Consider the following 27,611-nt stretch of genomic DNA (forward strand, 5'->3'; position numbering starts at 1 on the left):
ATTAGATTGTCATCAGGGACAAAGACTGAGTTTTCAGCAACAAATTTGGTACTCCAGGTGGGACCTGAGCGCAGGCCTGGCTCTCCAAGGAACCACACTGCCACACTGAGGATGTAAGGCTGCTGTAGAGTTAGGAGATGGGAGAGTCTGCCTTGGGTTGAATGGGGGGAGCTACTCCTGTGAGTAAAGGAGAGACGGAGTGACCGTCCCAGCAGATGAGATGAAATTTATTGTGTAAATTAAATGCACAGATAACATTGATAAATACTGTTTCAGATTATGAATTTAAGATTCAGAACTAAAAAGTAAAAATAAAAGAAATTATAGTTATGGAAATACATTTTTGTATTGAAACTTAAAAAGTAAAAGAAGTGTTTCTGGATGAGAACGTATTTTGATTGGTAAAGTAATATTCTTGTGCTAAAGTCCAAGGTGAAAGAGGACAAAACTCTAAGATGTAAGGTTGAGAATGTCTAAGTAAGTCATAGAACGTTTGTGGAAGATAAGTCTCAAAAACTTTGTGTTTGTGATTAAATTGGCTATATTTAGCACAAAGTTATTTGGATTTTAATGGGCTAATATGAAGCAAAGTCTGAAACAATGATCTGCTCTTATCTATGGAGATAATTTTCTTGTTGTTTTTTAGGTTTTATTACTTGGGGAAACTAAATTTTAAAAGAATTAGGGTTTATGCTTGTTTTAAAGTCTTAAATGATTACATTGTAATTTGTTAAAAAATCAACTGTTATTTAGGATATAACAATATAGTTGACACCATAAATAAATGCAGCTAGGTATATGTATGTATGGATATGAGAACTTTATCTGTCTAAGCCATATCTATATGTTATACAAAAGTTTATAATATGAAAGTTTATGTAAGTTACTGACAAGGTAATCAATAAGTGCTATCTTTTACACATTGTATCTGACATAGAAGGGCCACAATCTCATTTGAAGACCTGTCTTATATCTGTTTGCTTTGACTAAGTTGATTTCTGATCATTAACACTGTTTCCTAAATGAATAAGAGATTTAAGGCTATCATATGATTTGTATTAACTCATGAATACCTGTGATTATTGTTACCATACACTCTGGATTCTAAATTGTATTTTAAAAGTTAAACTTAAATATAAAGTTTAAGAAAGAACTTTGCCATGTTGGTGTTCTCCAAACTAAAATTACGTGTAGCAAAAGTCTCAGATTTTTAGAAAAATTACAAATTTGGTTGGTATTTATTCGTGTCATTTGATATTGTAGAGCTGGGTGAAGTAACCTGTTGCAAATAAGTTATATATCTCAGCCGACAGGAGTAGAGTAGATAGAGTCCTAGTAGCTGGTAGAGTAGATTGGAATAAGGTCAGTTTTGACCAACTTGGCTTTAAACATCTGGAAGGAGAGTACAGCCTAAAAGCACAATCCTACATGGACATTTAAAAGGAAAAACAATGCTTTTTTAATGTAACTTAAGATGTACGCTTGTGTCAGTCCCACCAAAAGTAAGTAAAGCTGGAGAGAGTGTGAGAGTGCCTAATAATCACAATCAGAAGAGTTGCAAATTTGTCCTGCCTGAGTTAATTGGAGACTGAGTTCATACACCTACAAATCTTCCTAACCTCCTATATTGATGAACTTGATCTGTTTTTCACTGATGAAAGATTGTGAGTTACCATCATCATGGTTTTCAGAGTCTGACTGAAATCCTGATTGCTTCTGTGCTCTATAACACCATGAGTCAATTCCTTATAAAAGTTTCTCTCTTTATGTATAAAATCTTCTATTGGTTGGTTTGTCTATTTTTGGTACTGGGGATTGAACCCAGGGGCACTTAACCACCAAGCCATGTCACCAGCCATTTTAAAAATACGTATTTTATTTAGAGAGAGGGTCTTGCTGGGTTGCTTAGGACATTGTTAATTTGCTGAGTCTGACTTTGAACTTGTAATCCTCCTGGGTCAGCTACCTGAGAAGCTGGGTTTAGAGGCATGCACCACCACACCTGACCTAAAATTTCCTACTTATTCTGCTTCCCTAGAGATTCCAGATAACATGCTTTACCTTCTTTCCTTCCTCCCTTATTACTTACTTCCTTCTTTATTTCTTTCCTTCCTTTCTCCCTTCTTTTGCAGTGCCAGGGCTGAAACCTGGGACTTTAGACACAATAAACAAGCATTCTAACACTGAGCTACACCCGCAAGCATGTTTTTTACTTTATTTTGAGGCATGGTCTTGCCAAGGTGCCCAGGCTGACCTTGAACTTGTGATCCCCCTGCTTCCGTAACCAGAGCAGTTGGGTAAAAGATGCACTGCTGAACCTGGCTGCCATTTATGAAATTATGATATAGTTTCAAAGGATAAAATGAGATATCCTTATCTTATCATTCCATGCAAGGAAGGCTGAACAAAGCTTCTGGGGATTCTTGCCAAAGTGCAGCATCTTACTTCGATTATAGTAACCTGACAGAAAACTCCAACTGTGGGACATTTGACAAAATTCCTAATCATTCTCAGGTCATGTGAGGTAAGGGAAGAATGAGGTGCTGTCACAGATGGCAGGAGATTCATGGGAAAGTTCAATTACGTGCCACTTCAGATAGGAGTTAATGATAAAAGGGATTAAAATGTATAAAATAATACACAAAATAGGGAGAAATACAGTAAGAAGTGATATAAGAAGGGAGAAAAAATACCTTCTGTTTAAGAAGTGTAATGCTCCCTAAAATGTCCTGAGAATCAATTTCAGTCTTCTAGTCAATACACATACTTTCAACCTGGACTCTGATGTTATGATGGAAGAGGAGGAAGACGTGGATAACAAGAACACTAATTCTGTTTATTGGAAGAACTTAAAACCATGGTAAATGTACAATAGGGGCTATGCTAACCACTAAAATTCTGGGTGTACAGGGTTTCCTAACTAGAAGGATTCTTGAGGTAGAATTCTATTTCCTCCAACCAAATGTCTTCTCTGTAGTGCCAGCCAAATGGAGCCCTCTTTGGCCCTGTCAGGGCGATTTCTCCCTGGCAGGAAGGAGGCCACTTGCTTCCTGAGCCAGTGGAAGATGCGCCAGAAATTCAGACAACACGTGTTTTCTTCGACCAAGGGCCCGTTCCCCTCCTTTGAGAGCTCTGAAGAGCCGGAGGGAATTTCTGCAGTGCCAGTCTCCGCACTTTCCATCTGCCAAGACAAAGAGGATGAGTTAGAGACAATCAGGCATGTATGGATATCTAATTTAAATTCTACCAAAATTAGACAACTATCAATGCAAAGTTTCAGTACTCTAATCATCACACACGCACACACGCACACGCACTGTAGTATCATCGGTCCTTCTCTTTGCTCCTCCCTCTCCTGTCTCCCTCAGTGCTCTTTGACATTTTCCCCACTCGTCTTCCCAGGCTACTTTCCATGCTGTGGTCCTTCTCCCATTGCTCATCTGCTCAGACCCTGGTGTCCACCCCTGCTTCACAGCAGGTACAATGACTCCATGCTCTCCACCATGGCACCCCCACTGAGCCTACCCGCAGCCCTGCAGTGAGGCTGCTCTGTGCTCACCTCAATAATCTCATCTTCCTCAAGCCTGCGAGGATTTTCTAGGAACTGCTGGATGCCTCCATTTTCTAGTGGTTTACACTTGGGCAAGTCCTGACAAGCTTCATGTTCTTGATGACTGACCAGATCCAGAAGGGGAGAGAGATTTCTGAACGTCTGGAGATCCTCCTCCTGAGAAGAATCAGTGAGCACAGGGTCATCGTCTTTGTCATCTCTCTGATTGTCAAGAAATGCATACGTATTTGTCAATGGATCATCCAGTTCCCGGATGGTCTGGCTTATCCTCTCCTGTGTGCACCCATCCATGATCTGGTCGTTTTCACTCAGAGCCTGGTGACCTACTGAGTCTTCACCATCACAGTCCAGATGGGCATCCAAGTCCTTGGTGATGGCTTCTTGGCCAAGGTTCTCTGGGTTCTCCTGAATTTCATTTCTTCTCCCCATGGGTCTCCTTACACTTTCCGTTCCCCATGCCCCTTGGATGGGAGGGAGGGAGTGGCAGGAAGAGCCCTCAGAAGTCAAGTCTTCACAGGGGATGATCTCCTCCTCACAGTCCGTGCTGTCCTCATAGGGGAAATAGCCGACCGAGAGGCTCTCGTTGGATTTGGATTCCAAAATGCAGTCCTCCAAATCAGGGCTACAGCTGCCGGATGATGAGTCTTCCATGGAGTCCAAGGGCTTAAATGGCCAGTCTCCCTCAACAGTGGAAACGTCTAAAGAAAACATCAGTAGGAAAAATTGGGAAGAGAGTCCTGAACTTTAGCAAATAATGCCCATTCCTCTTTCCAATCACAAATATCCCCCTCAGGCAGAAGTGCATCCCATATCTGTGCTCTCCAGTCAAGGGGAGAAGAGGCAGTTCTTGATCTTTAAAATCTTACTCTACTCTATGCTGAACCTCTGCACTAAGCATCACCACCTGGTACTTCTCATGCTTTGTCTAATGACTACAGTTGGAAGAACCGCCCATCAGAAAAGTTAGTCACAGAAAATTTCAAAAATACAGGAAAGTAGGAAGATGAAAATAATTACTCCCATCCCACCCTCCAGGGAAAATTATAATTATCAGGGAAAGAGTTTAGTGCATTGCTTTATAATCTCTCTTTCTTTGTATCTACATATATATGTATAAATTGTACATGTATGCACATATCATGTATGTGTGAATGTCAGATCAAAGAAAGTGAGATTATTAAATTTTATGGCACAGCCCACAGGAAACACATATGTGAATGTCCTTTAATTCTTAACTCTTCTCATTAACTCATCGTTTAGCACCTATTAATGGCCATTAACATGGGTGATCAAGGACTCGTAGATGATTAAGACCCTTAATGATGGTCTTATTAATAATAGTAAACTTCCTTATCCACAAAATTCTGCCTCTCTATATAGTCCTAGGGTTTGTATTAAGATCAAAGTTCACAAAAATTTAAAGTTACGATAACTGATACTAAATTACTTTCTACAATGAACACAGCTATTTAAATGCCCATCCTCCCGTCATCTGATGGCATCTACAGGCCAGCATTTCCCATGAGGCCCCAGTATGTCACTGGGGCAGAGAGTACACTTTCAATGGCTTTTCTGACATCTCACTCTCCCTTTCTCGCTCTCTCTTCCTCTGTCTTTCACCCTCTCTCTCCCTCAAACACACACACGTGCGCATACACACCCACACCCACACACACACCCACACACATACATTACAGACTCTGTCATGCCTGGCTCTTGTGACAGCCTGTGGGAAAGAGATGCTGCCAACTCCTGAGGAACTGACGGGACAGCTGAAGTCCTTCACATCCTGAATCCAGAAACTACCAAGTGCAACTGTCAGAAGTCCGTGTTCTGAGGCTGTTGGCTACAGTGGCAACAGAGGGACACATGGGAGCCCAAAGCGTGGGAGGAGGCAAAGGGGACAGAAAACCACAGACCCATCCCCTCACTTTAGTCACTTTTGTGTCATTATAAGCAAAGTATATGACAGTAACAACCTAGAGAGGAATGTTTATTTGGGACTCACAATTTCAGAGGTCATAGGTAACTGGCTTCCTGGCTCTGGGTCCAAGGTGCAGCAGCACATGATGGGGGAAGGGCCCAGTGGAGGAAAGCTGCTCAGCTGATGGAGGACCAAGAATTACAGAAAGGGAAACATGGGGAGGAAGAATAATGCTTCCAGGGCCAGCCTCCTGTGACCCACCTCCTCCAGCTACACGCCACATGCCTACAGTAACCATCCAGGCAGTCCATTCAAACAGGATAAACTGATTAGATTACCACGCTCACAATCCCAAGTTTTTCATTTCCAACCATTCCTCCATGAATACAGGAGCCTTTGGGGACACCTCATATAGAAACTGTAACAGGTGGCCGGAAGGCAAAAAGAGAAAAAGAGAAGAGCCAACACACACACACACACACACACACACACACACACACACACACACACAATATTTGCTAATACATGAAGTATATGTGCAGACATCTCCAGAAGAAACAAGACAATTTTAACATTGGTTGTCTCCAAATAAGGAAAAAGATGGTAAGATATAGAATTATTACTCTGTAATACTTAGTACCTTTTGAATTTTCTGTTTCTCATTGTTTTTTTGTTGGGTAGTGCTGTTGATGGAACCCAGGGCCTCACATCTAGAGAAACATACTACATTAAACTACACCCCCAGATCCCTTTTGAATTATGAACCATGTGACTATATATCACTTATTTCAAAAAACAAATAATATTCAAATTTAAAATGTTACAATAATCCAAAAAGCAAGTCCGTTTGCCAGTAACCATGAAGACTGTTCACAGGTATGCCCTATTTCTTCTTTCCTGAGCACACAGGCATGTGGTTCTCCAACCTGTCGGAGCAGGTTTGGCCATATCTTATTTGACAAACAAAAGACAAGTTGAACTAACATGAGTCACAATCAGGTTGAAGCTAAAAAGTCAGAGCATGTTTTGCCACTGTCCCTTTTTGCTGCCTCATGGATCATGGAAACGTCTAACCAAATGGAACCCTGGTTTGCCTAAGTGCGTGACTTCTAAGTAATAAACACTCTCCTTTCCACCACCACTACACTGCAATACACTGGATAGGTAGCATGAGGGAGAAATAACCTTCATTGTTTTAAATTACTGAGTTAATGGAATTGTTTGTCACCACAGCATGTGCAAGCCTATCCTCATTGAGAAAAGATTTAACTAGATGACTCTGGACACTTTTTCCAAAATCAAAATACATGATTTTTAAGAATATTTATGTTTATCTTCTTGTATTAAAAACAATTCATGTATTTGTTTTCACATAAATAGTATCGATTTGAGCAACAATATGAATATTTACTTGTGACTATTTATACAGGCCTAAATTTGGCAACTTCTATCAAAAACTGAAAAATGTATACCTTTTGACCAAGAAATTCTATTCCTAGGAACTAATCCTAGAGAAGTCATCTGTAATAATGGCTAAATTTTATTGTACCATAGGCATTATTCTAAGGGCTTTGCACAAATTAGCTTTGAATGCTTATAGCACCCTGTGATGTATCACCTACTATTGTTATTATCTATTCTTATCACATTCTTACACAAGGAGACTGAGACTTAGAGAAGTTAAGCAACTTGTTTCAAATTATATAACAGAATATTTAATCCTTCAGTTTGACTCCAGGGGCTGTGCTTTCAATCATGAAATACTGCTACATCTTAAATACCTTTAAGCACATAAATCAGAGCACTGCATTAGAATAACAAATCTGGTGTTATGGTTTGGATATGAGGTAGCCCTGAACAGCTCATGTGTGAGACAATGTAAGAATGTTCAGAGGTGAAACAATCAGATTATGAAAGCTATAACCTAATCAAGGGATTAAGTCACTGATGTGGATTAGCTGGGTAGTAACTATAGGCAGGTGGGATATGGCTAGAAGAGATGGGTCACTGGGGGTGTGCATTTGGTGTTTATACTTTGTCCCTGGTGAATGGAGCTCTCTCGCTGATTCCTGCTTGCCATGTCCTGAGCTGCTTCCCTCTGCCCTAATGTTCTGCCTCAACTTGGGGCTTGAGCTATGGAGTTGACTGTGAACTAAACCTCTGAATCTTCTGAAACATGGATTTAATCATCTAGGTTGTTCTTGTCAGGTCTTTCGGTCACAAGAATGCAAAGCTGACAAAAACAACTGGAAAACAATTTAAGTGTGAGAGACTGATTTGAACCAATTGTGTTAGCAATATGTGATAGAGTACTTATATACACGAGGTCTTTTTTTTATTTTTATTTTTTATTTTTGGTGTGGTCTGGAGATTAAACCCAGGACCCCACACCTGCTAGGCAAGCACTCTATCACTAAGTTATATCCACAGCCCTTTTGATTTTTGAGAAAGAGTCTCATTAAATTACCCAGGCTGACCTCAAAACTTGTGATCCTCCTGCCTCAGCCTCCCAAGTCACTGGGATTACAGGCATGTACCACCACACCTGACTTTAAACTCAGTTTTTAAGAATCATTTCAATGAACATTTATTAAACAAATTACATATCAGATAATGGTCTTGCTATATTAAGAACGTCAAAGGCCACAGAATTTAAAGTCTAGTGGGCCACCACGCCCAGCTTTTGCAGTTATTTTTTTTTAAATCACAAAGAGGCACATAAAAAGATATTTATGATATATGAGGGCAAGTTTTTTTTTTAAAGTCTAGTCCATTTTTTTCAAAAAGTATATGCATAGGGGCTGGGGTTGTGAATCAGTGGTAGAGCATTTACTTAGCACATGTGAGGCACTGGGTTCGATGTTCAGCACCACATAAAAATAAATAAATAAAATAAAGGTATTGTGTCCATGTACAACTAAAAGTATATGTGTGTGTATATGTGTGTGTTTGTATGCATATATATATATTTTATAGTGAGCATGTATATACTTATATACATGTTATAGTAAGTATAAAAGTATAAGTATAGCCCTGGCTGAGGCAGGAGGATTGCAAGTTCAAAGCCAGCCTCGGCAAAAGTGAGGTGTAAGCAACTCAACGAGACCCTGTCTCTAAATAAAATACAAAATAGGGCTGGGGATGTGGCTCAGTGGTCGAGTGCCCCTGAGTTTGATCCTCAGTACCCCCAAAAAAGTATATATAAAAAAATATATAAAAATATACTTATATATATATATATATGTATATGTATAGAAAAAAGTCCAGAAAGTGTATGTCTGGTTAGTAGGATCTCACATGATTTTTTTCTCTTTTAAATGCCTACAGGTGTTTTCTGATTTTCTGTAACAACAGGCATAAATTCTATATTGAAAAGTTCCGCATCATACTCAGAGTAGACCCTGTGGTAAGAGTTTGCATGTAGTTACTTAAGTTCACTCAGCAATCTCAGGAAATAGGAGTAGGGATGTGGAAAAGTAAAACTGAGCTACAAGAAAAGGGAAATGAAGATGGGTACGAAGTTGATGGCCACTGTGGGGAACAGATGTGTCCTCTCCAGGAATCCCTCTAGAGAGCCATATGGAACGGCCTCACTCTTGTCCACCTAAGGGACATGACATGGGAGGCTGCATCGACGGCTCCCTGGCCTGTTGGTGGGGGTGTCAACTCCCTCCTATTTCCAGGTTTGCAGGTTTGGCAGAAGGGATGAGAAGGTTGATATAGGCGTCCCACTGGCTACAGCAAAGAAGCCTCAGGGAAGAAAACAACAGCTTCACGAGAAACTGGAGTGAGCTGCTGGCAAGTAGCTGAAGTGAAAATAAAAGGGGAGGAGAGAGTTGGGAAGACGGGTGTGACTGTGCCGTATGTATCATAAGATGTTCGGAGGTAGAAATAGCTAGTTCTTCAAGTTGTGACTCCTTGATTAGGATATTGTGAGACCCAGGTTTTCATTTTTATTTTAGAATAAGAGTGATTTTAGTAGAAAAGGCCAAACAGAAACCCCTGGATCACTTCCCCATCCAACCAAGAGAGTAAATAAAAACCATATCCCATCTCAGAGGCACAAGATACAAATCCAAGTCACTCTTGAAGATAAAAAGGATATGGTGTAGTGGTTCCCATTCGGTTATCATTTTGGCATCTCTAAAAACCAGCTGGTGGGTGATTGTGGACTACTTGAGCTTAGCAAGAGTAACCCCAATTGCAGCTGTCAACCTAGATATGGTATCTTCCCTAGAGAAGATTCAGAGAGCTTTGGGTAGTTACTATGCAGTTAATGATCTGGTGAACATATTCATTTCCATATCAGTCAAAAATGAAGGATCAAAGCAGTTTGCATTTGCATAGAATGACAGCAGTATGTTCATGGGAAACAGTCTTGGGACTATGTTAATTCTCCCATTTTCTTTCTTTTTTTTTTTTAATTTGTTCTTCTTAGATATACAGGCAGGAGAATGTATTTTGACATATCATACATAGAGTATAACCTATCCTAATTAGGATCCCATTCTTGTGGTTGTACAAGATGTGGAGATGCATTGGTAGTGTATTCATATGTGAAAATAGGAAAGTTATGTCCAATTCATTCTACTGTCTTTCCTAATCCTATCCCCACTCCCTTCTCTTCATTCTCCTTGGTCTGATCCAATGAACTTCTATTCTCCCCACACCCTGCCCTGCTTATTGTGTGTTAGCATCCACATATGAGAGAATATTCAGTCTTTGGTTTTGAGGAGCTGGTTTATTTCACCTAGCAATATAGTCTCAAGTTCCATCCATTTACAGGCAAATGCCATGATTTCATTCTTCTTTCTGACTGAGCAATATTCCACTGTGTACATATATCATGTTTTATTTATCCATTCATCTGTTGAAGGGCATCTAGTTTGGGCCCATAACTTGGTTAGTGTGAATTGAGCTGCTGTAAACATCTAAACATTGATGAGGCCACATCACTGTAGTACACTGATTTTAAGTCCTTTGGGTATATACCAAAACATGGAATAACTGGGTCAAATGGTGGTTCCATTCCAAGTGTTCTAAGAGGTCTCCTTACTGCTTTCCAGAGTGGAATTCTTCCATTTTTGGATGCAGGATCATCTACTATCTGGACATTTCAAAAAATGTCACATTGGTCCACTATTTTGAAGATACCTGTTAATTAACGAGAGGTGGCATGTACTACAGACACCTTACTAAAACATAATCCTGAGAGTGAAATATCAACCCTGTGAAGATCCAGAGGCCTAACAGATTAGTGCAGGACATGCACAGATATTGCTTACAAAGGCAAGGGTGGTTACTTCATCTTTTACTTCCTACCTGAAAGAGAGAAACCTGCCACTTATTAAGCTTCTTCAGGTTTGGCTTGCAGAATATTTCGCATTGTTGTACACTGCTTCAATCTCTTTATAAGGAGAATTGGAGCATTGCTGGCTTTGGATTGGAATCAAGAGCAAGGAAAATTTCTGTAACAGGTCCAGTTTTCAGTAAAAGCAGCCTTACCATGCAACACAGTAGATCCCATGAGAGTGGGGACATCTGTGGAACAAAAAGATGCCACATGAGTCCTCTGGCTAGGCCCAATTGGAAGACCACAGGAAGATCCCTAGGGTTCTCAAAGCAGTGCTATTGATGTCTCCTAGAGAGAACTACACATCATTCAAGGTACAGCTCCTGGAGGCTACTGGGCCCTGATATAGTTAATTCCTCACTATGAGACATCACATGACCAGAATAGCTTATCATGAGCTGGTTGATCTCAAAGCCCCAAGTTATAAGAGATTGTTCTTAAGCAGATGCAGCTGCATGAAAGGTGGTCCAGACCCTGTGATACCCCTGCTGCCCTGATTGACATCTCTCCCTTGGTTCCCACTATGGCCTGATGGTGGTTCCCTAAGACCTGCTGATAAAAGAATTACCTAAGCACAATTCACAGAGGGTTAGTTTGATGAAGTTAGTATAGGTTGGTAATGGAATTCTGTTCACATCATTCCCATTCAGGGGTGACCTTAAAAGACAGTGGTGTGGAGAAAGACAGTAGTGGAGGCAAATTCTCTCTATGGGAAGATCTCTGTCTTACTCTGTTTCATGCTGCTATAACAAAATACTTGAGACTGGGTACTTTATAAAGAAGAGAAGATTTATTTGGTTCATGGTGAGTCTGATGGCTGGAAAGTCCTAATATAATGCCAGTATCTAGTGAGAGCTTTCTGGTGTGTCAAAACATAGTATCAGATGGTAGAAGGCCATGAAAGAGTAGTAAACAGATGTGTGTGGAAGGGAGACACCAGGCTCACTGGATTCTCCTTTAAAATAGACAATATCTTAGGCCACAAAGACACTCTTAGCAAATACAAAAAAAAAAAAAAAAATAGAGATACTACCCTGCACTCTTTCAGATTCTAACTTCAAATGACATTAGAAATCAATGAAAAAATTAAAAATAGAAGCTACTCTAACACCTGGAGAATAATCAATATGTTATTGAGGGACCAATGGATAGCAAAAGAAATCAGGGGTGAAATTGAAAAAATTACTTAGAAGTAAAAGAGAATAGTGATAAAACGTATCAAATCTCTGAGACACTGTGAAGGCAGTTCTAAGAGGAAAGTTCATTGCAGTGAGCTCGTTCATTAAAGAACAGAAAATTGCCAAATAAATAACCTAACATTATATCTCAAAGGCCTAGAAAAAGAACAAATCAACACCAGAAGCAGTAGAAGTCAGAAAATAATTAAAATCAGAGCTGAAATCAATGAAATCAAAACAAAACAAAACAAAAAAGCCAAAAACTTAATGAAACAAAAAGTTGGTTCTTCAAAAAAATAAATAAAATTGGTAAACTCTTATCAACACTAGGGAAGAGAAAGAGAAAACTCAAATTAATAAAATTTGTGATGAAAAAGGAAATATCACTATTGACACAATTGAAATACAGAAGATAATCAGAAACTATTTTGAAAATTTATATTATACTCCAATAAAATAGAAAATCTTGAAGTCATCAACAAATTTCTAGAGACATATGACCTCCCCAAACTTAATGGGAGGACATACACAATTTAAACAGATCAATTTTAAGTAATGAAATGGAAAACATCATCAAAAGCCTACCAATCAAGAAAAGCCTGGGACAAGATTGATTCTCAACCAGGTTCTACAAGACTTTCAAGGAAGAATTGACACCAATCCTCCTCAAATTATTCCATGAAATAGAAAAAGGGGGAGCACTTCCAAACTCATTCCATGAAGCTAGTATCACTCTGATACCAAAACCAGACAAAGACCAATCAAGGAGAGAAAGCTTCAGACCAATATCCCAGAAGAATATAGATGCAACAATTCTCAGTACAATCCTGGAAAATTGCATACAAAATGTATTTTTAAAATAGTGCACCGTGATCAAGTGCAGTTCATTCCAGGGATGCAAGGTTGATTCAACATACCAAAATCAATAAACATAATTCTTCACATCAATAGACTTAAAGAGAAGAATCATATGATCACCTTGCAGAGAAAGCATTTGATAAAATACAGCACCCCTTCAAAACACTAGAAAAACTAGGGATAGTAGGAACATACCTCAACATTGGAAAACCCATCTATGTGAAATCCAAGGACAACATCATTCTTTTTTTTAATTATTTTTTTTTATTTTTACAGATTGCATTTTGACTCATTGTACACAAATAGGGTACATCTTTTTGTTTCTATGGTTGTGCACAATGTAGATTCATACCCTTTGTGTAATCATACATGTGCATAGGGTAATGATGTCTGTCTTATTCCATCATTTTTCATACCCCACCTCTCATTTCCCTCTACATAATCTAAAGTTCCTCCATTCTTCTCTTACCCCCACCCCCCACTCCCATTATATATCATCATCTACTTATCAGGGAAAACATTTGGTCTTTAGTTTTTTGGGTTTGACTTATTTCACTTAGCATGACAATGGAATATTATTCAACCATAAAAAAGAATAAAATGGCATTTGCAGAGAAATAGATGGAATTGGAGAATATCATGCTAAGTGAAATAAGCCAATCCCAAAATCATTCTTAGAGGAGAAAAATTGAAAGCATTCCCTCTAAGAACTGGAACAAGACAAGGATGCCCTCTTTCACCACTTCTATTCAGCAGAGTCCTGGAATCTCTAGCCAGAAATAAGACAGAAGAAAGAATTAAAGGGATATGAATAGGAAAAACGTCTAACTATCAATATTTGCCAATGATTCTATATTTAGAATATCTAAAAAATTCCACCAAAGAACTTCTAGAACTAATAAATGAATTCAGCAAAGTAGCAGGACATAAAATTAACATCCATAAATCAAATGCATTCTTAAACATCATTGATGAATCAACTATAAGAGAAATTAGGAATGTTTAATATCTCTAACAATTAGAGAAATGCAAATTAAAACTACACTGAGATTTCATCTCACTCCAGTCAGAATGGCAATTATCAAGAATACAAGCAACAATAAGTGTTGGCGAGGATGTGGGGAAAAAGGTACACTCATACATTGCTGGTGTGACTGCAAATTGGTGCAACCATTATGGAAAGCAGTATAAAGATTCCTCAGAAAATTTGGAATTGGAACCACCATTTGACCCAGTTATCTCACTTCTTGGTATATACCCAAAGAACTTAAAATCAGCATACTACAGTGACACAACCACATCATTGTTTATAGTAGCTCAATTCACAATAGCTAAACTATGAAACCAACCTAGGTGTCCTTCAGCAAATAAATGGGTAAAGAAATTGTGCTATGTATACACAACGTAATAGTACTTAGCCTTAAAGAAGAAAGAAATTATGGTATGTGCCAGTAAATGGATGGAAAGATGGAGGCTTATCTTGCTAAGTGAAATAAGCCAATTCCAAAAAACCAAAAGCCAAATGTTTTCTCTGATATGTGGATGCTAATTCACAATAAGGCAGGAGCAGGGAGGCTAGGGCAGAATAGAGGTACTTTGGATTAGACAGAGGGGAGTGAAGGTAGGGGAGGAGTCATGGGGGGTAGGAATGATAGTAGAATGAACCAGATATTATTACTCTATGTGCATATGTGATTATATGACCAGTGTAACTCTACATTATGCTCAACCATAAGAATGAGAAGTTGCACTCCATGTATGTACGATGTGTCAAGATGCATTCTATGGTCATGTATAACTAATTAGAACAAAATTTTTAAAATTTTAAACAATAAGATTTAACTTTCATTTATTATTTTGCAAAAGTCCTCACAAAATGAAGTTATGAGAGAATTTTATTAACCTGGTAAAATGTATCAAACTAAACCAGCATCAGTTATCATACTTAAAAATGAAATATTAGAAAAATTCCTTTATAATCAGAAGTAAGAAAAGAATAGCAGCTAGAAAGACCATAATACAAAATTAGGTAGGTTTATTAATAAAGGAATGATTCAATAAAGTAAGTTTAAAAACCACACTAGATGTATTAGTTATAAATTACTGCACTATAAACTTTAAGTTTTATTTTAGTTTGATTTAAAATTTAATAAAATAATTAACATTCCTCATATCATGAGTTTATGAGTCATAAATTTTGGGATGGTGGAGCAGGGTTGTTGAGTGGTTCTGACTAATGGTCTCATGAGATTATATCCAAGGCATTGACTGGGACTGCTGAAAGCTCAACGGGGAGGGAAAGCTTAACAGGGAGGGAAACCCTCCTCAGGTACATGGCAGTTAGAAGGAGACCTTGGCCCCTCTCCACGTGGGTATCTCCAGTGGGCCGCTGAAGGTCCTTATGACATGGCAGCTGCCTTCTCCCAGATAAGAGAATTCAAGATAGGAGAGCAAAGGGGAAGTCCCAATGTGTTTTGTCACGTAGTCATGGATGTTACACGTTACTACTCTACTCTGTTCTATCAGAAGAACATCAGTAAGCCTAACTCACTCTAAGCAGAAGAGGAATTAATTTCCCCCTCTCAAAAGGAGAAGAATAGAAGAATATATGGACCACCAGAATTTCAAGACCACCAGATTAAGTAACAGTATGTATTTATTAACAAATATAGTAAGGGCTGGATATGGTGGTGCACACCTATGATCCCAGAGACTCAATAGGCTGAGGCAGGAAGATCACAAGTTCAAGGCCAGCCTGGGTGATTTAGCAAGACCCTTATCAACTTAGTGAGAACCTATCTCAAAACAGAAAATAAAAAACCCCGGGCATGTAGCTCAGTGGTAGAGTATCCCTGTGTTCAATCCCCAGTACCACCCTCCCAAAAAAGTATAATTAGGATTAATATACATGAATATGGAAATATATATAACACATTATTTTTTAATCAAAATTACACAATAGTACTTACTATATCACATCATTTATATTAAATGCATACATACAAACACCCAAAAAATAGAACTACAAAATTTTCTATATGTATATTTTATAAATACATAAACAGAAACCTAGAAGATTATCCAAAGACTCATGAATAATTATTTTTGTTTGATAGGAATGGGAGGAAAGTAGTCAATGATGTTCTTAAATTTATTGGTACTGTTGGTTTGCTTTTGAAATAAGAAAAAGTATTCATTCCCTACTTATATGTAATTTAAAACACATGTATGCATAAATTTGTATGTGAATACAAAAAAATGGAAGGCAGAAGATTTGGAGGAAAAGACTGGTACATATGTACAATATGTACAATTTACATAAAAATTGTGCAAATGCAATTGCACTCTGAGTGGTAGATGCCATCACAAAACTTCCTCCCAGGTGTATCTGTCCATCTTTGTCACCTTCTTTAAGTTGCTGGTTTCTTAAATGCTAGTTGGATAACAAGAGCGGATTCCATAAGCAGAGTCTTCTAGCAAAGCTTCCGCTACCTGCTTTTGTATGGCCAATCTTCCCTGAATCACAAGGAAGCTACCATAAAACCACCCATTATGAGCAACTAACATCTTGGAGATGAGAAGGGCTCAGAGTCCACCAACTGCAGGTGTCAAACCTCATGGTGATCTCACCATTATTCTAAGACAGAGGAAAGAAACATTTCCATTGTACCTCACCTTCTAAGCCTAGAGCCTGGAAAGTAATTAAAAACTTTCTTGTTTAGGAAAAAAGGGCTGAATTCTTCTAGCAAAGCAACTCTGTCAATCAGGAATGCTTTCAACTGTAAGCACCAGAACACCTGATAAGCACTGGCTTTAACAAGTTGTGTGCCAGTGACCAGAACTCAGTCACAGGGCCTCCCCTCTTGCACAGATAACTGGGGAAGTAAGTCCCTGGCTTTTCTAGTTGCTGTATGAGGTGGACTGGGGAGATGTTTTAGGTTAGGAACCAACACTGTTTCAGGAACCATTTCATTCTATTCCTCTTTCCCTAGAAGTTCCGTCTTCAACAAGAAAATATCTCATCATGTTTCAGGAAACATACTTCCAGATGTCAGTAATCACGTGCTTTGTCTTAATACCCACTGTGACATTTAGCCTCTGCTTTAAGATATGTTGTATAGGTGCTTCCTATACAAATCTGTCTTGTGAGTTTGTCCTTTGCCATTTTCACCTGTATTCTAATGTCCTCATTAGAAATACAACCATAGGGATTTGAATGATGACCCTCTCAAAAATATGTCCTTCTCCTCACCCCTAGAACTAGTGAATGTGACCTTATTTGGAAAACAAAGGTTCTCTGCAAAAGTGATAACATTAAGGATCTGAAAAGATTGACGTTAGGTGGCCACAAACCAAGGAATATCTGGAGCCACCAGTAGCCTGAGGATATGAAAAAGAATTCTCTCCTGTGGTTTTCAGAGGGAGTCCACCTTGCTATCAGCTTGATTTTAGACTTCTGGCTTCCAGAACTATAAGGGAATTTTCTGTCATTTAAAGTCACTAAATTTGTGAGGATTTTTTTCATAGCAGTGTGGGAAACAAACAAAATTATCACATTTTTAATTATCTATGAAATCAACAAATACTTAGAATTTTGTATATAGAGTTCAGAGATCAATCCGAAAAGGCTAGAGTTGCTCTCATTTAAAGAGTCAAAATCAGTCTTTCTTTTACATTTGACATTAAAACTAATCCCGTCTTTTGTTCTCAATCCACAATACATTTCAATTTATCAAAAAGAAGTTTGATCCCTCATTAATCATGGATTAACCGTGGATTCAATCCAGCTAATTTCCCACTTATTGATCCAGGGCAACAACTTCATCAGGCTGAGTTCCAAATTCAGATGAATTTCCCATTTCACTGTACCTTTCTTAACAGATTTTAATGATAGCAAAGTGCATTTTCCCACCTCCTGAAACTTTAATCCCATGCCAACTATGGTGACCCAAGAAGATTTGAGCAAATTAAGTGTTCCCTTTGGGTCTGGGTCCATTCATACCCTAAGGGTATCTCAACTAGTTTTAATTACAAGTTGGAAATATAATATTCCTTTGTTTTTAACACAAATTTAAGGTTATCCCATGATAATATTTATACCCCCATTCTGATGTGCCTTACTGAGTGAGAATCAGATGACACCTCAAAATTACTGATTCATACAGAAGTATGTTACTTGTGTGATCATTCATCACACATATCACGGACAGGAAACGGAGTATGGATCACTGCAACACAGAAAACTACTGGCTGAATGGGAACATGCACAGATCTGGGAATCTTCCAGACCTGGGTTTAAATGCTAGCTTCTCCACTACTTATGTAACCTTTGAAAAGTTCCTTAATTTTGTCAAGACCTCATTTCTTCACCTTTAAAATGAATTCGATCGTATCTACCACGCAGGGTTGAATAGGACTAAATGGGATGTCTTATGTAAGTAACCAAGTATGGTAAGTAACTGACCTACAAGATACCCTCAGCAACTTCTAGTTTCCTTCTCTGAACCTCAACCCTTCTCTATTTTCCTCTTTCCTTAACCTTCCCCAACCTGCAGGCTTGTAAAAATGCACAGATTCACAAGATCAGGACATAAGTAATAGCTTCGTCCATTTCAAAGTCCCCTTGTCAGTCTCATACTTTTGGAAACAAGTCACCATCTGAATACCAGAATCCATTCCTGCAATTCTCCTAGACTGTCAATATGACCCAGGATCTGGGGCCTCTGGAGCCATCCTATTCCACATGGTGCTGTTTTCCCTCCCAAACCTCACACCTTCCCCAAACTCTAAAACTGGTGGGGTTTTTCTTAACTACTTCCAGTTCTCTTGCCTGAGATTAGGTATAGAATACATTGACTAATTCACTTCACTACCAGTCTCTTTCTAACCATCTCCAAGTTTTCAACCACCACCTAGATTGTCCCAATTACCACTCTCTCTGTTTCCCGAATGAAGACCAGAACATTCCACAGGTTCCACATGTTTGTATCCAACCAACCACAGATTAAAAATAGTCTTAAAAAATTGTGTCTGTATTGAAGATATAGAATTTTTTTCCTTCTCATTATTCTATAAATGATACAACTTGGCAACTATTTATGTAGCATTTACATTGTATCAGGTGTTAGAAGTAACCTAGAGGCGATTTGAAGTATACAAGAGGATAGGCATAAATGATATGGAAATAATATGTCATTTTATATAAGGGACTTGAAACATTTGTGGCTTTTGGTGTTCACAGAGGTCTTGTAACCACTGCCCTCTTGGTATCAAGGGAAAACTGTATTGAGAACTCTCAATTCAAGTATTCAACAAACTGAACCACATTAGAAACTATTTCAGGATCCAGGAATACTACAATAAGCAAAGCAATTATAAAAAGTCTATATGATCTTGCATAACTTACATGGTCCTGGGAAAGACAGAAGATAATAAACAGTCAAAAGAAGAAAGACAAGTGAAAAGCTAGGTGAAGAAAATAAGTAGGGTAATGCATTACTTGGGGGAAGGTGAAATTGGTGCTGAGGCATGTATGAGGGGGAAGAGAAGGTTTTGTAAAATTCTGTAGTCTGAAAATTTCTCAAAGAGGTTGGGGCTGAGGGTATAATTCAGTGGTGGAGTGCTTGCCTAGCATGAGTGAGGCCGTGAGTTCCATTCTTGGTACTGCAAAAGGGAGGGAAACAGACAGAAATCAGAGCTCCTGGGACTGGCAGGTCTGCGTCCATCTTCCAGAGCTGGGTAATTTTACCAGAACTCAGCTCACCTCACTGAGCAGTCCTCAATGTCCTCTCCCACTTCTGGGTCTCTGAGGTTCTAACATACTTTCAGAATTTTTATATTTAGAGCAGATGCACTAACAGTCAGATACTCAGGATTTATTCTTCAGTCAGTCAGTCAGTCGAACACTGATTTAATGTCCACAGCACTGTATGCAATAATAGAGTAGGATACAAAGGTGAATGAGACATTGACCCTGACTTCAAGGGGCTTATGGTTAAAGTTGACCTTAATCTCAGGATGCACTTGAAGGTAGGCAGAGACAATGTTGGAAAGATTAGCATTAACTGAAGGATGGGGGTCTTCCAAGCCAACCTAAGGAAATTGAAATGAGAGCCACTGAGGGGCTTAACACAAAATACAATGATGGTCAGGTAGGAGAATAGTGAAAAGGGCCCGATGGGAATTAGTAAAGATTTCAACTAAATGAAAAGTGATGGGAAGGCCAAAGGGGATGTATACAAAAACTTTTAAGTGGAATGTATTGACTGTTCTTAAATACCTGGCACTCTAATGAGAAAGATATCCTTATACTATTTACCCTAATTTAACTGAACATAAGAAAATTTGGAGTTGCTGGAGCAAAGAGCTGGGATAATGCAGAGTTGTAAGGATGGAATGATAGATGAGACCATACAGTGTCTGGTAGGGATAAGAAATATGTGGTCCTGGGCTCGCAGACTCAGATACCAAAGCCATGGCAGGCATCCCCAATCAATCACAACACGCCTTCTCATTGGATTCAGATGTAGCTTTAGATCCCTTTTCAACACGAGGTTCCAGAAAGGAAGGACAAAAATCCATCAGAGTTGGTGCACTAATTGAAACCTACTTGCCAATTTTGGTGCTAGGCTTGGAATGCTGTAAGACAAAGTTAGTCATTATTCAACAGGCAACTGGAAGCCACAGATGGCTTTTGAGAGGAAAGACTGATGTATGGAGGACATTAAGTTTGGTAGAAATGTGAAAATTACGCTGGAGGTGGAGGCAGTCAGAGGCAGGCAAATGGATCAGAAAGTTACTTCCTGATTTTGAAGACTAGTAACCAGGGTCAGGAAAAAATAAGTAAAGGGTAATTCACAGTGCATGCTTACATTTACCAAAACTTTTCTATGTCATGATACCAAGGTATGGATTTCTTACTGTGTATCTTACTATGCTTTTGCATATGAGTTATGATTATTTTTGCATCTGTGTGGATGAATAAAAACTTACCAGCTTAATTCCAAACAGGCTTCTATATAAAAATTTTCAAGAAATTCATTCTTACTTCACATTTTATTGGATGTCTTTTGGCCATTTTAGCTTTTTACTGTGAGCCATCTTTGTTGTTGTTGTTGTTTATCTTTTGTCCCTTTTAAATTCTGTTCTGACTTTTCTTCCCTAGAAAATTGATCATAAAATTTGTTTAGAAGAACTATAACAGAAAAGTGAACAACACAGACAAGATTGTAGTTACAACTGTGCTATGATTTAAATTTTCACCTCAAAAATTCAGTGTTGCAGCATCATGGTCTTAGAGGTACGGTTATCCATTGGTAAGTAGGACTGCAAATTAGTACAAACACTTAGGAAATCGGTATGGTGATTCCTCAAAAGATTAGAAATAGAACCATCATGTGACCCAGCTATTCCACTCTGTGGTATTTTTTCCAAAAGAATTAAAATTAACATCCTGAGTGATACATGCATAGCAATGTTTATAGCACTTCAGTTCACAATAGCCAAGTGATGGAACCAGCCTAGGTGTCCACCAACACATGGATGGACAGAGAAAATGTGGTATGTGTACACAATGGAGTTTTACGGGGCCATAAAGAAGAATGAAATTGTGTCATTTGCTAGAAAATGGATGGAACAGTAAAAACAATGCTGAATGAAATAAGCCAGATTCAGAAAATCAAGGGTAAAATATTTTCTGTCATATGTGAGAGGTAGAAAGGGGAGAAAAGGAATAAATAAAGAAATCTCAAGAAAACAGAAGGCATATCACAAAGTAGAAGATAGGGATAGAAAGGGAAAAAGGAAGAGATGATGTAGAAAAGTACCAGGGAACAAAATTGACTAAGTCATGCTATGTTCATGTGTGAATATACCCAATAATACCACTTTATATATGTATATATATATATATATATATTTATATTTATTATATATTATATCATATATATTGTATTATTAATATTATTAATATATAATATTATATTATTAATATTATTATATATATGTTTTATATATCACTAATTTTAAAGTAAGAGTACAATGGAGGCCAGTTGATAAGAGGGTAAGAGGAAGAAAAGGAAAGGGGAGGTACCAGGGAATAGATTGATCAAATCATGTTATGTGCTGGATGGAAAATAACAAAGACAAAGAGATGGGACCTTTAGGAGGTGACTACCAGGAGTGGTCCTCCCTTTTTATTGATATTAAGGTCTTTCTAATAACTGCCTTCAGCTAGGTTGTGTGTTGTCCTCCCCAAAGTGAGGATACAGCAAGTGGACCCTTGCCAGACACAAAGATGGCATCTTGATCTTGGACTCCCAGTTTCCAGACTATGGGAAATTAATTTCTGTTCTTTATAAATTACAGAGTCTGTGGTATTCTGTTACAGCAGCTAAAGCAGACTAAGACAAAGTGGCTCCTGTTTTTGCTCCCAATGTTCATGTCCTAACTCAACCTGCCGGCAATTCAGGGTGAGTATTTCAATGCAGTGGATCCCCCTTTGGGTTCCAAGTCAAGGTGGTCTTATTTTAGAAGATATTCATGGCAGAGGGGTCATCCTGGGTATTGCAGCAGGAATCTGGAGGTTAGGAGAGGCAAAATAGATACTCTTCAATGTCCCATTTTATTCTAATTGTCTTTGATTCTCTAAATGTCACTGAAAGGCTGCATTGGGAGTATCCATTGCTGTTACCAAGAGAACAATAATCACTCTCAGTAATGAAATAAAGATGCAGAAGGATGAGTGGACACTGAAGATTCTAATTATTATTTTGTATGTAATAACTCCAGTTTAGCTCCAAGCTTCTGACCGTGGACTGAGAATTTTTTTAAGATTCCAAAATATCTGGGGTCATTTCAGGGCACTGAAATAATAATTTATATTCCTCATCAACAGTCTGTCCTTAGAGAGTGCCTACACATCTCCTTAACCCACTGAAATCAGGATGTGTTTGCCACAGGGACTTCCAACCCAATGAATGATGACGCCTTAAACAATTTTCCAACTCTTGGGGAACTTGCAAAGGAGTCTGTGTTTCATCCCACATTGCTCTATCACAGAAACCAAATCAACACCACATGGCCGATGAGACCCAGATTACAGAACAGACTGCCTGCCTTTGAGGACATCTGGAAGCCCTTTAACACATGGACTCTGAGTGACTTGAATGGATCATTTATAGTTGGGCCCAGGCCTGTGAGCTGGAGATGCTATTGCTGCACTTTGTCTGGTGTGCAGTAGACTTACTTAGCTAACAAGAGGCCTTTCCTGCCCAGATAATGCTTTCATTTTGTTATTAACATTTCTATGTCTTAGAGGGTCTGCTTGTTTCTGAAATGTGTAATATCTAAGAACTAAATGTCTCTGAATCCCCCAAAACTCAGAACCAAATGGTGCCAAGTGTCTATGGTTGCAATAACTTAAAGAATTGGGCATTGGTCCCACCGTATCTGGGATCATTGACATTTATTGGGGGTTTACTACATTAAGGAGGGAGTAAATCAGAGCGTACCTAAAAGGAGCCCGGATACAGGAAATATAATTTAGTGTTAAAGTTTCTTGTGAAAACTGGAAACAAATATATCAACTTAATAAGCATTACCCCTCTTTTCTGCAAAGGTCCACTTCACTTTGTTCTCCAAAATTTCAAAGAGCACCTGATATTTTAATGGTGCATTTGTCAATGTGCCTTTTAAGATATACATATATGGACATTTTGCATTCATGTGTGCACACACAGAAATCAAAATTTGTAATAAAAAATCAAAACTAATATGCAACATTTTTCCGGAAATCAAGAAAACTCGTCTGACAGAACTTAAGAAGCTAATATGATCATCGGTTTCTCTCTTTCAGCATACTAGTTCTATTCTAAAAATATAGCAGAAAATTGTCGAATTAAAGCAAATGAAAAAAGTGTACTTTGTACAGCAGTATAATGAATAATGGCATTTAAAGATAACCGGGTCCTAACCTGTAGAGCATATTAATGTTTCATTATATGGGGAAAAGGTCTCTGCAAATGTGATTGAGGATCTTGAGATGCAGGGCTTAGCCTGATTTATCTGGGTGATCCCGAAATTCACTCACAGTTACTCTGATAAGAGGCGGGAGGAAGATTTGTATAGAAGAAGCAAGACATTGTGACCACTGAGGCAGGGACCGGAGTGATACAGCCCCACACCGAGGAATGTCAGCAGCCACCAGTAAGTTACACATACATGTACATGAGGATCTTTATAATGGGAATTGCCTCAGGTGATTGTGCGAGCCAAGAAGTCCCCGAAGATTCAGTGGTTTGATTCAGTGTGAGTCTGAAGACCAGAGAACAAGGAAAACTGGTGGTGTAACTCCCTATCCAAAGCCAAAGACCCAGGAACCTGAAGCAAAGGAGGTGCTGATAGAAGCCCTGAAGTTCAAAGGCCCAAGAACTGGGAATTCTGATATCTGAGAGTAGAAGGTGTATATCACAGGGTAAAAAGAGAGTGAATTTGTCCTTCCTCAGTCTCTGTTCTGTTCAAGACCCCAGTGAATGAGGTTATGCCTGTCCAAATATATGAGGGTGAATCTTCTTTACTCCATCCACTGATTCAAGAGCTAATCTCTTCCAAATTTTCCCTCAAATATACACCCCAAAAATAACATTTACCTGTTAGCTGGGTATCACTTAGCTCAGTCAGTCAGGTTGACAGAAAAGTTGATTAATTCTTTACAGGAAAGAATTAACAATATTTTTTATAGTTTAGTATGTGCACACTCTATGAAGTAGTGTTTTGTGAAAGTGGACTTGTATTAATTGTAAATAACTACTTCAAACTCTCAATAAAAGTACTAAAACAGTTTTTAAAAAGGAAAGAAGTATGATTGACATGTTAAGAGAGAAAAATGGAATCATATAAAATGCTCAAAACCACAAAAGGCAGAAAAAGAGGGGAAAGCAGAAAAGAAAAATGTTAGTTATTAATCAAATGATGTCAGTAATCACTTTAAACACCAATTGTCTAAATATGCCAATTAAAAGACTGATACCTAAGGGCAGATTAAAAACTAAGAACCAATTATAGTCTATAACTAAACTACTTCAATTATGAAGAACAGAGAAAAAATTACCATGCCAACACTAATTGAATGAAAACTGGACTTGTTATATCAATTTCAGAGAGGACAGACTTCAAAGCAAGGAAGATTATCAGGCATAGAGAGGAATTACATGATGATAAAGGTGTCGATATTCCAAGAAAGCATTACAACCCTGAATGTGTATGGACCTAACATCAAAGTTTCAAAATACCTGGGAAATAATTATATAACTGTCAGGAAAAATAAGTGAATTCCCCATTATATTTGTAGACTTTGACACCCTTTATCATAAAATGAATAGGTTGAACAGTCAGAAAATGAGTAAGGCAACAGTTGAACTCCAGAGCACCATCAGTCAGCTGTATATGATTGACATCTGTAAACCACTTTATCTAAGAAGAGGAGAATATGCATTCTTTGCAGGCTCACATGAAATAGTCCTCAAGATAGGCCATAAAACAGGCCATGAAAATTTAAAATAATAGATATCATACAATGTATGCTCTCAGAACACAACAGAATTAAACTAGAAATCAATAACAGAAATCTAGTTAGAAAACCCCAAAATACTTGGTGATTACACAACATATTTCTAAATAAAACATTGATCAAAGATAAAATTTCAATAAAAATTTTTAAAAATTTTAAATTTTAAGTGATCTTGTGAATGGTGATGACATTTTAGGACAATATCAAAGGCGCAATCCATGAAAGAAATAATTAACAAGCTAGACTTCATTTAAATTAAAAACTTCTACTATGCAAAAGACTTTGGGAATAGGATGAGAAGACATGACACATACTGTGAGAAAATATTTGCAAAATACATATCAGATAAACTTTTTAAACAACCAGGTTAAAATTGAGCAAAAGATGCCAACAGACACCTCACCAAAGAAAGTACACAGAACACTAATAAGTAAATGAAGAGATTTTCTGAATCCTATGTCATTAGAGAATTGCATATGCAGAAAATGAGCTATCACCATACACTAGGTAGAATGACCAAAGTCTAAAGCCAGTACCAAATGTTGGCAAGTTGTGGAGCAACAGGAACAATCAGTCATGGCTGGTGGCAGTGCAAAAACAGTACAGCTGCTTTAGAAGAGTTTCAATTTCTTATGAAACTAAACATACTCTTGTTTCATGATCCAGAAATCATGCTCATTGATATTTATGAAAATTAGTTGAAAATTTTTGTCCACAGAAGAACCTGCACATGGAGGCTTATTACAGCTTTATTCAAATTTGTCAAAAATTGGAAGCAGTCAAGATATCCTTCAATAGGAGAATGAATAAATATTACATCTAGGCAATGGAATATTATTCAGCACTAAAAAGAAATGAACTATTAGGTCACCAAAAATACATGAAAGACAGACACTTCAAAGCATTGTAGTCAGCAAAATAAGTCAATCTGAAAAGTTTACATAAATGTTTGATTCCAACTATATCACATTCTGGAAAAAGTAAAACCAAGAGAACATTATAAAATTAGTAGTTGGTAGGAGTTAGCAGGAAGGAGGGATGAAAATGTGGTACACAGAATTTGGGATAGTGAAGTTATTTTCTATGATATTATAATGGTAGATAGATGTCATTATGTATTTGTCAAGACCCATGGAATGTATGACAGCAGGAGTATGACCCATTGTAAACTATGGGCTTTAGCTGAAAATGTTTTTGTTTGTGTGGGTTCACTGAATATATCAAATGTGCCACACTAGTGTGGGAGGTTGGAAGTACATTGGTTATGAAGGCAGGGAGCACAAGGGACCTCTATATTATATTTGCTACTCAAGTTTTGTGTACCTAAAACATAAAGTCAATTTTTAAAAACACAATAATGGAAAAGAAATTTCTTCTAGGATAGTCATTGGGATTATATTGAGTCAATGGATCATTTTTAGTGCATGGATGTGATACATCCTATTACTTAGGTCTTTAATTTTCCTTGATAATGTCAGGTGGATTTCAATGTACATCTTGAATATCTTTCATTGTGTTGATTTCTTTATCTTCTAATACTGTTGTAATGTATTTTTTTCATATGCTAATTACTAGTTACTAGTGATTTAGTCTACAAAGTTCTTTAGACCAAGTAATTTGCAAATAATAATATTTATTTCTCACAGTTCCGGAGGTTTAAAAGTTAAAAGAGCAAAGTGCCTGCAGTGACTATCTGGGGAGGTGCCCCTTGCTGTGTCTTTAAATTATAAAAGGGCAAAAGGGGGTCAAGTAGATGCTCTCTAGCCCTTTCATAAGGGCACTAATCTCCAGGAAGACTCACCTTCAAATCATAATCCCCTCCTAAAGACCCATCTCTGAATACTGTCACTGGCAGTTAAGTTCCAACATATGAACTTGGAGGAACATCACATTCAAGCTATAGAGGCTAGATGCTTCTATACCTTCCCACACTAGTGTGGCACATTTGATATATTCAGTGAACCCACACAAACAAAACATCACATTCAAGCTATAGAGGCTAGATGCTCTCTAGCCCTTTCATAAGGGCACTAATCTCCAGGAAGACTCACCTTCAAATCATAATCCCCTCCTAAAGACCCATCTCTGAATACTGTCACTGGCAGTTAAGTTCCAACATATGAACTTGGAGGAACATCACATTCAAGCTATAGAGGCTA

At 38.0% G+C, this 27,611-nt stretch overlaps 1 protein-coding gene across 1 annotated transcript in view; it reads right to left on the bottom strand.

Annotated features, from left to right (window-relative positions):
- Window positions 1–2,920: 2,920 nt before the first annotated feature.
- The window catches only part of LOC306655708 (uncharacterized protein C12orf71 homolog), a gene marked incomplete at its 3' end in the record, with an annotated part of 39,668 nt that continues 14,977 nt past the window's right edge, over window positions 2,921–27,611 (bottom strand). The window contains exons 2-3 of the mRNA XM_079130353.1: window positions 3,560–4,269; window positions 2,921–3,181 (exon numbers count right to left, since the gene is read on the bottom strand). Of these exons, the coding sequence (XP_078986479.1) occupies window positions 2,921–3,181; window positions 3,560–4,222 (924 nt within the window). The 5' untranslated portion in view covers window positions 4,223–4,269. The remainder of the gene's footprint in view (window positions 3,182–3,559; window positions 4,270–27,611) is intronic.

Source organism: Sciurus vulgaris, assembly GCF_902686455.1.
Source record: "Sciurus vulgaris genome assembly, chromosome: 3".
NCBI lineage: Eukaryota > Metazoa > Chordata > Mammalia > Rodentia > Sciuridae > Sciurus > Sciurus vulgaris.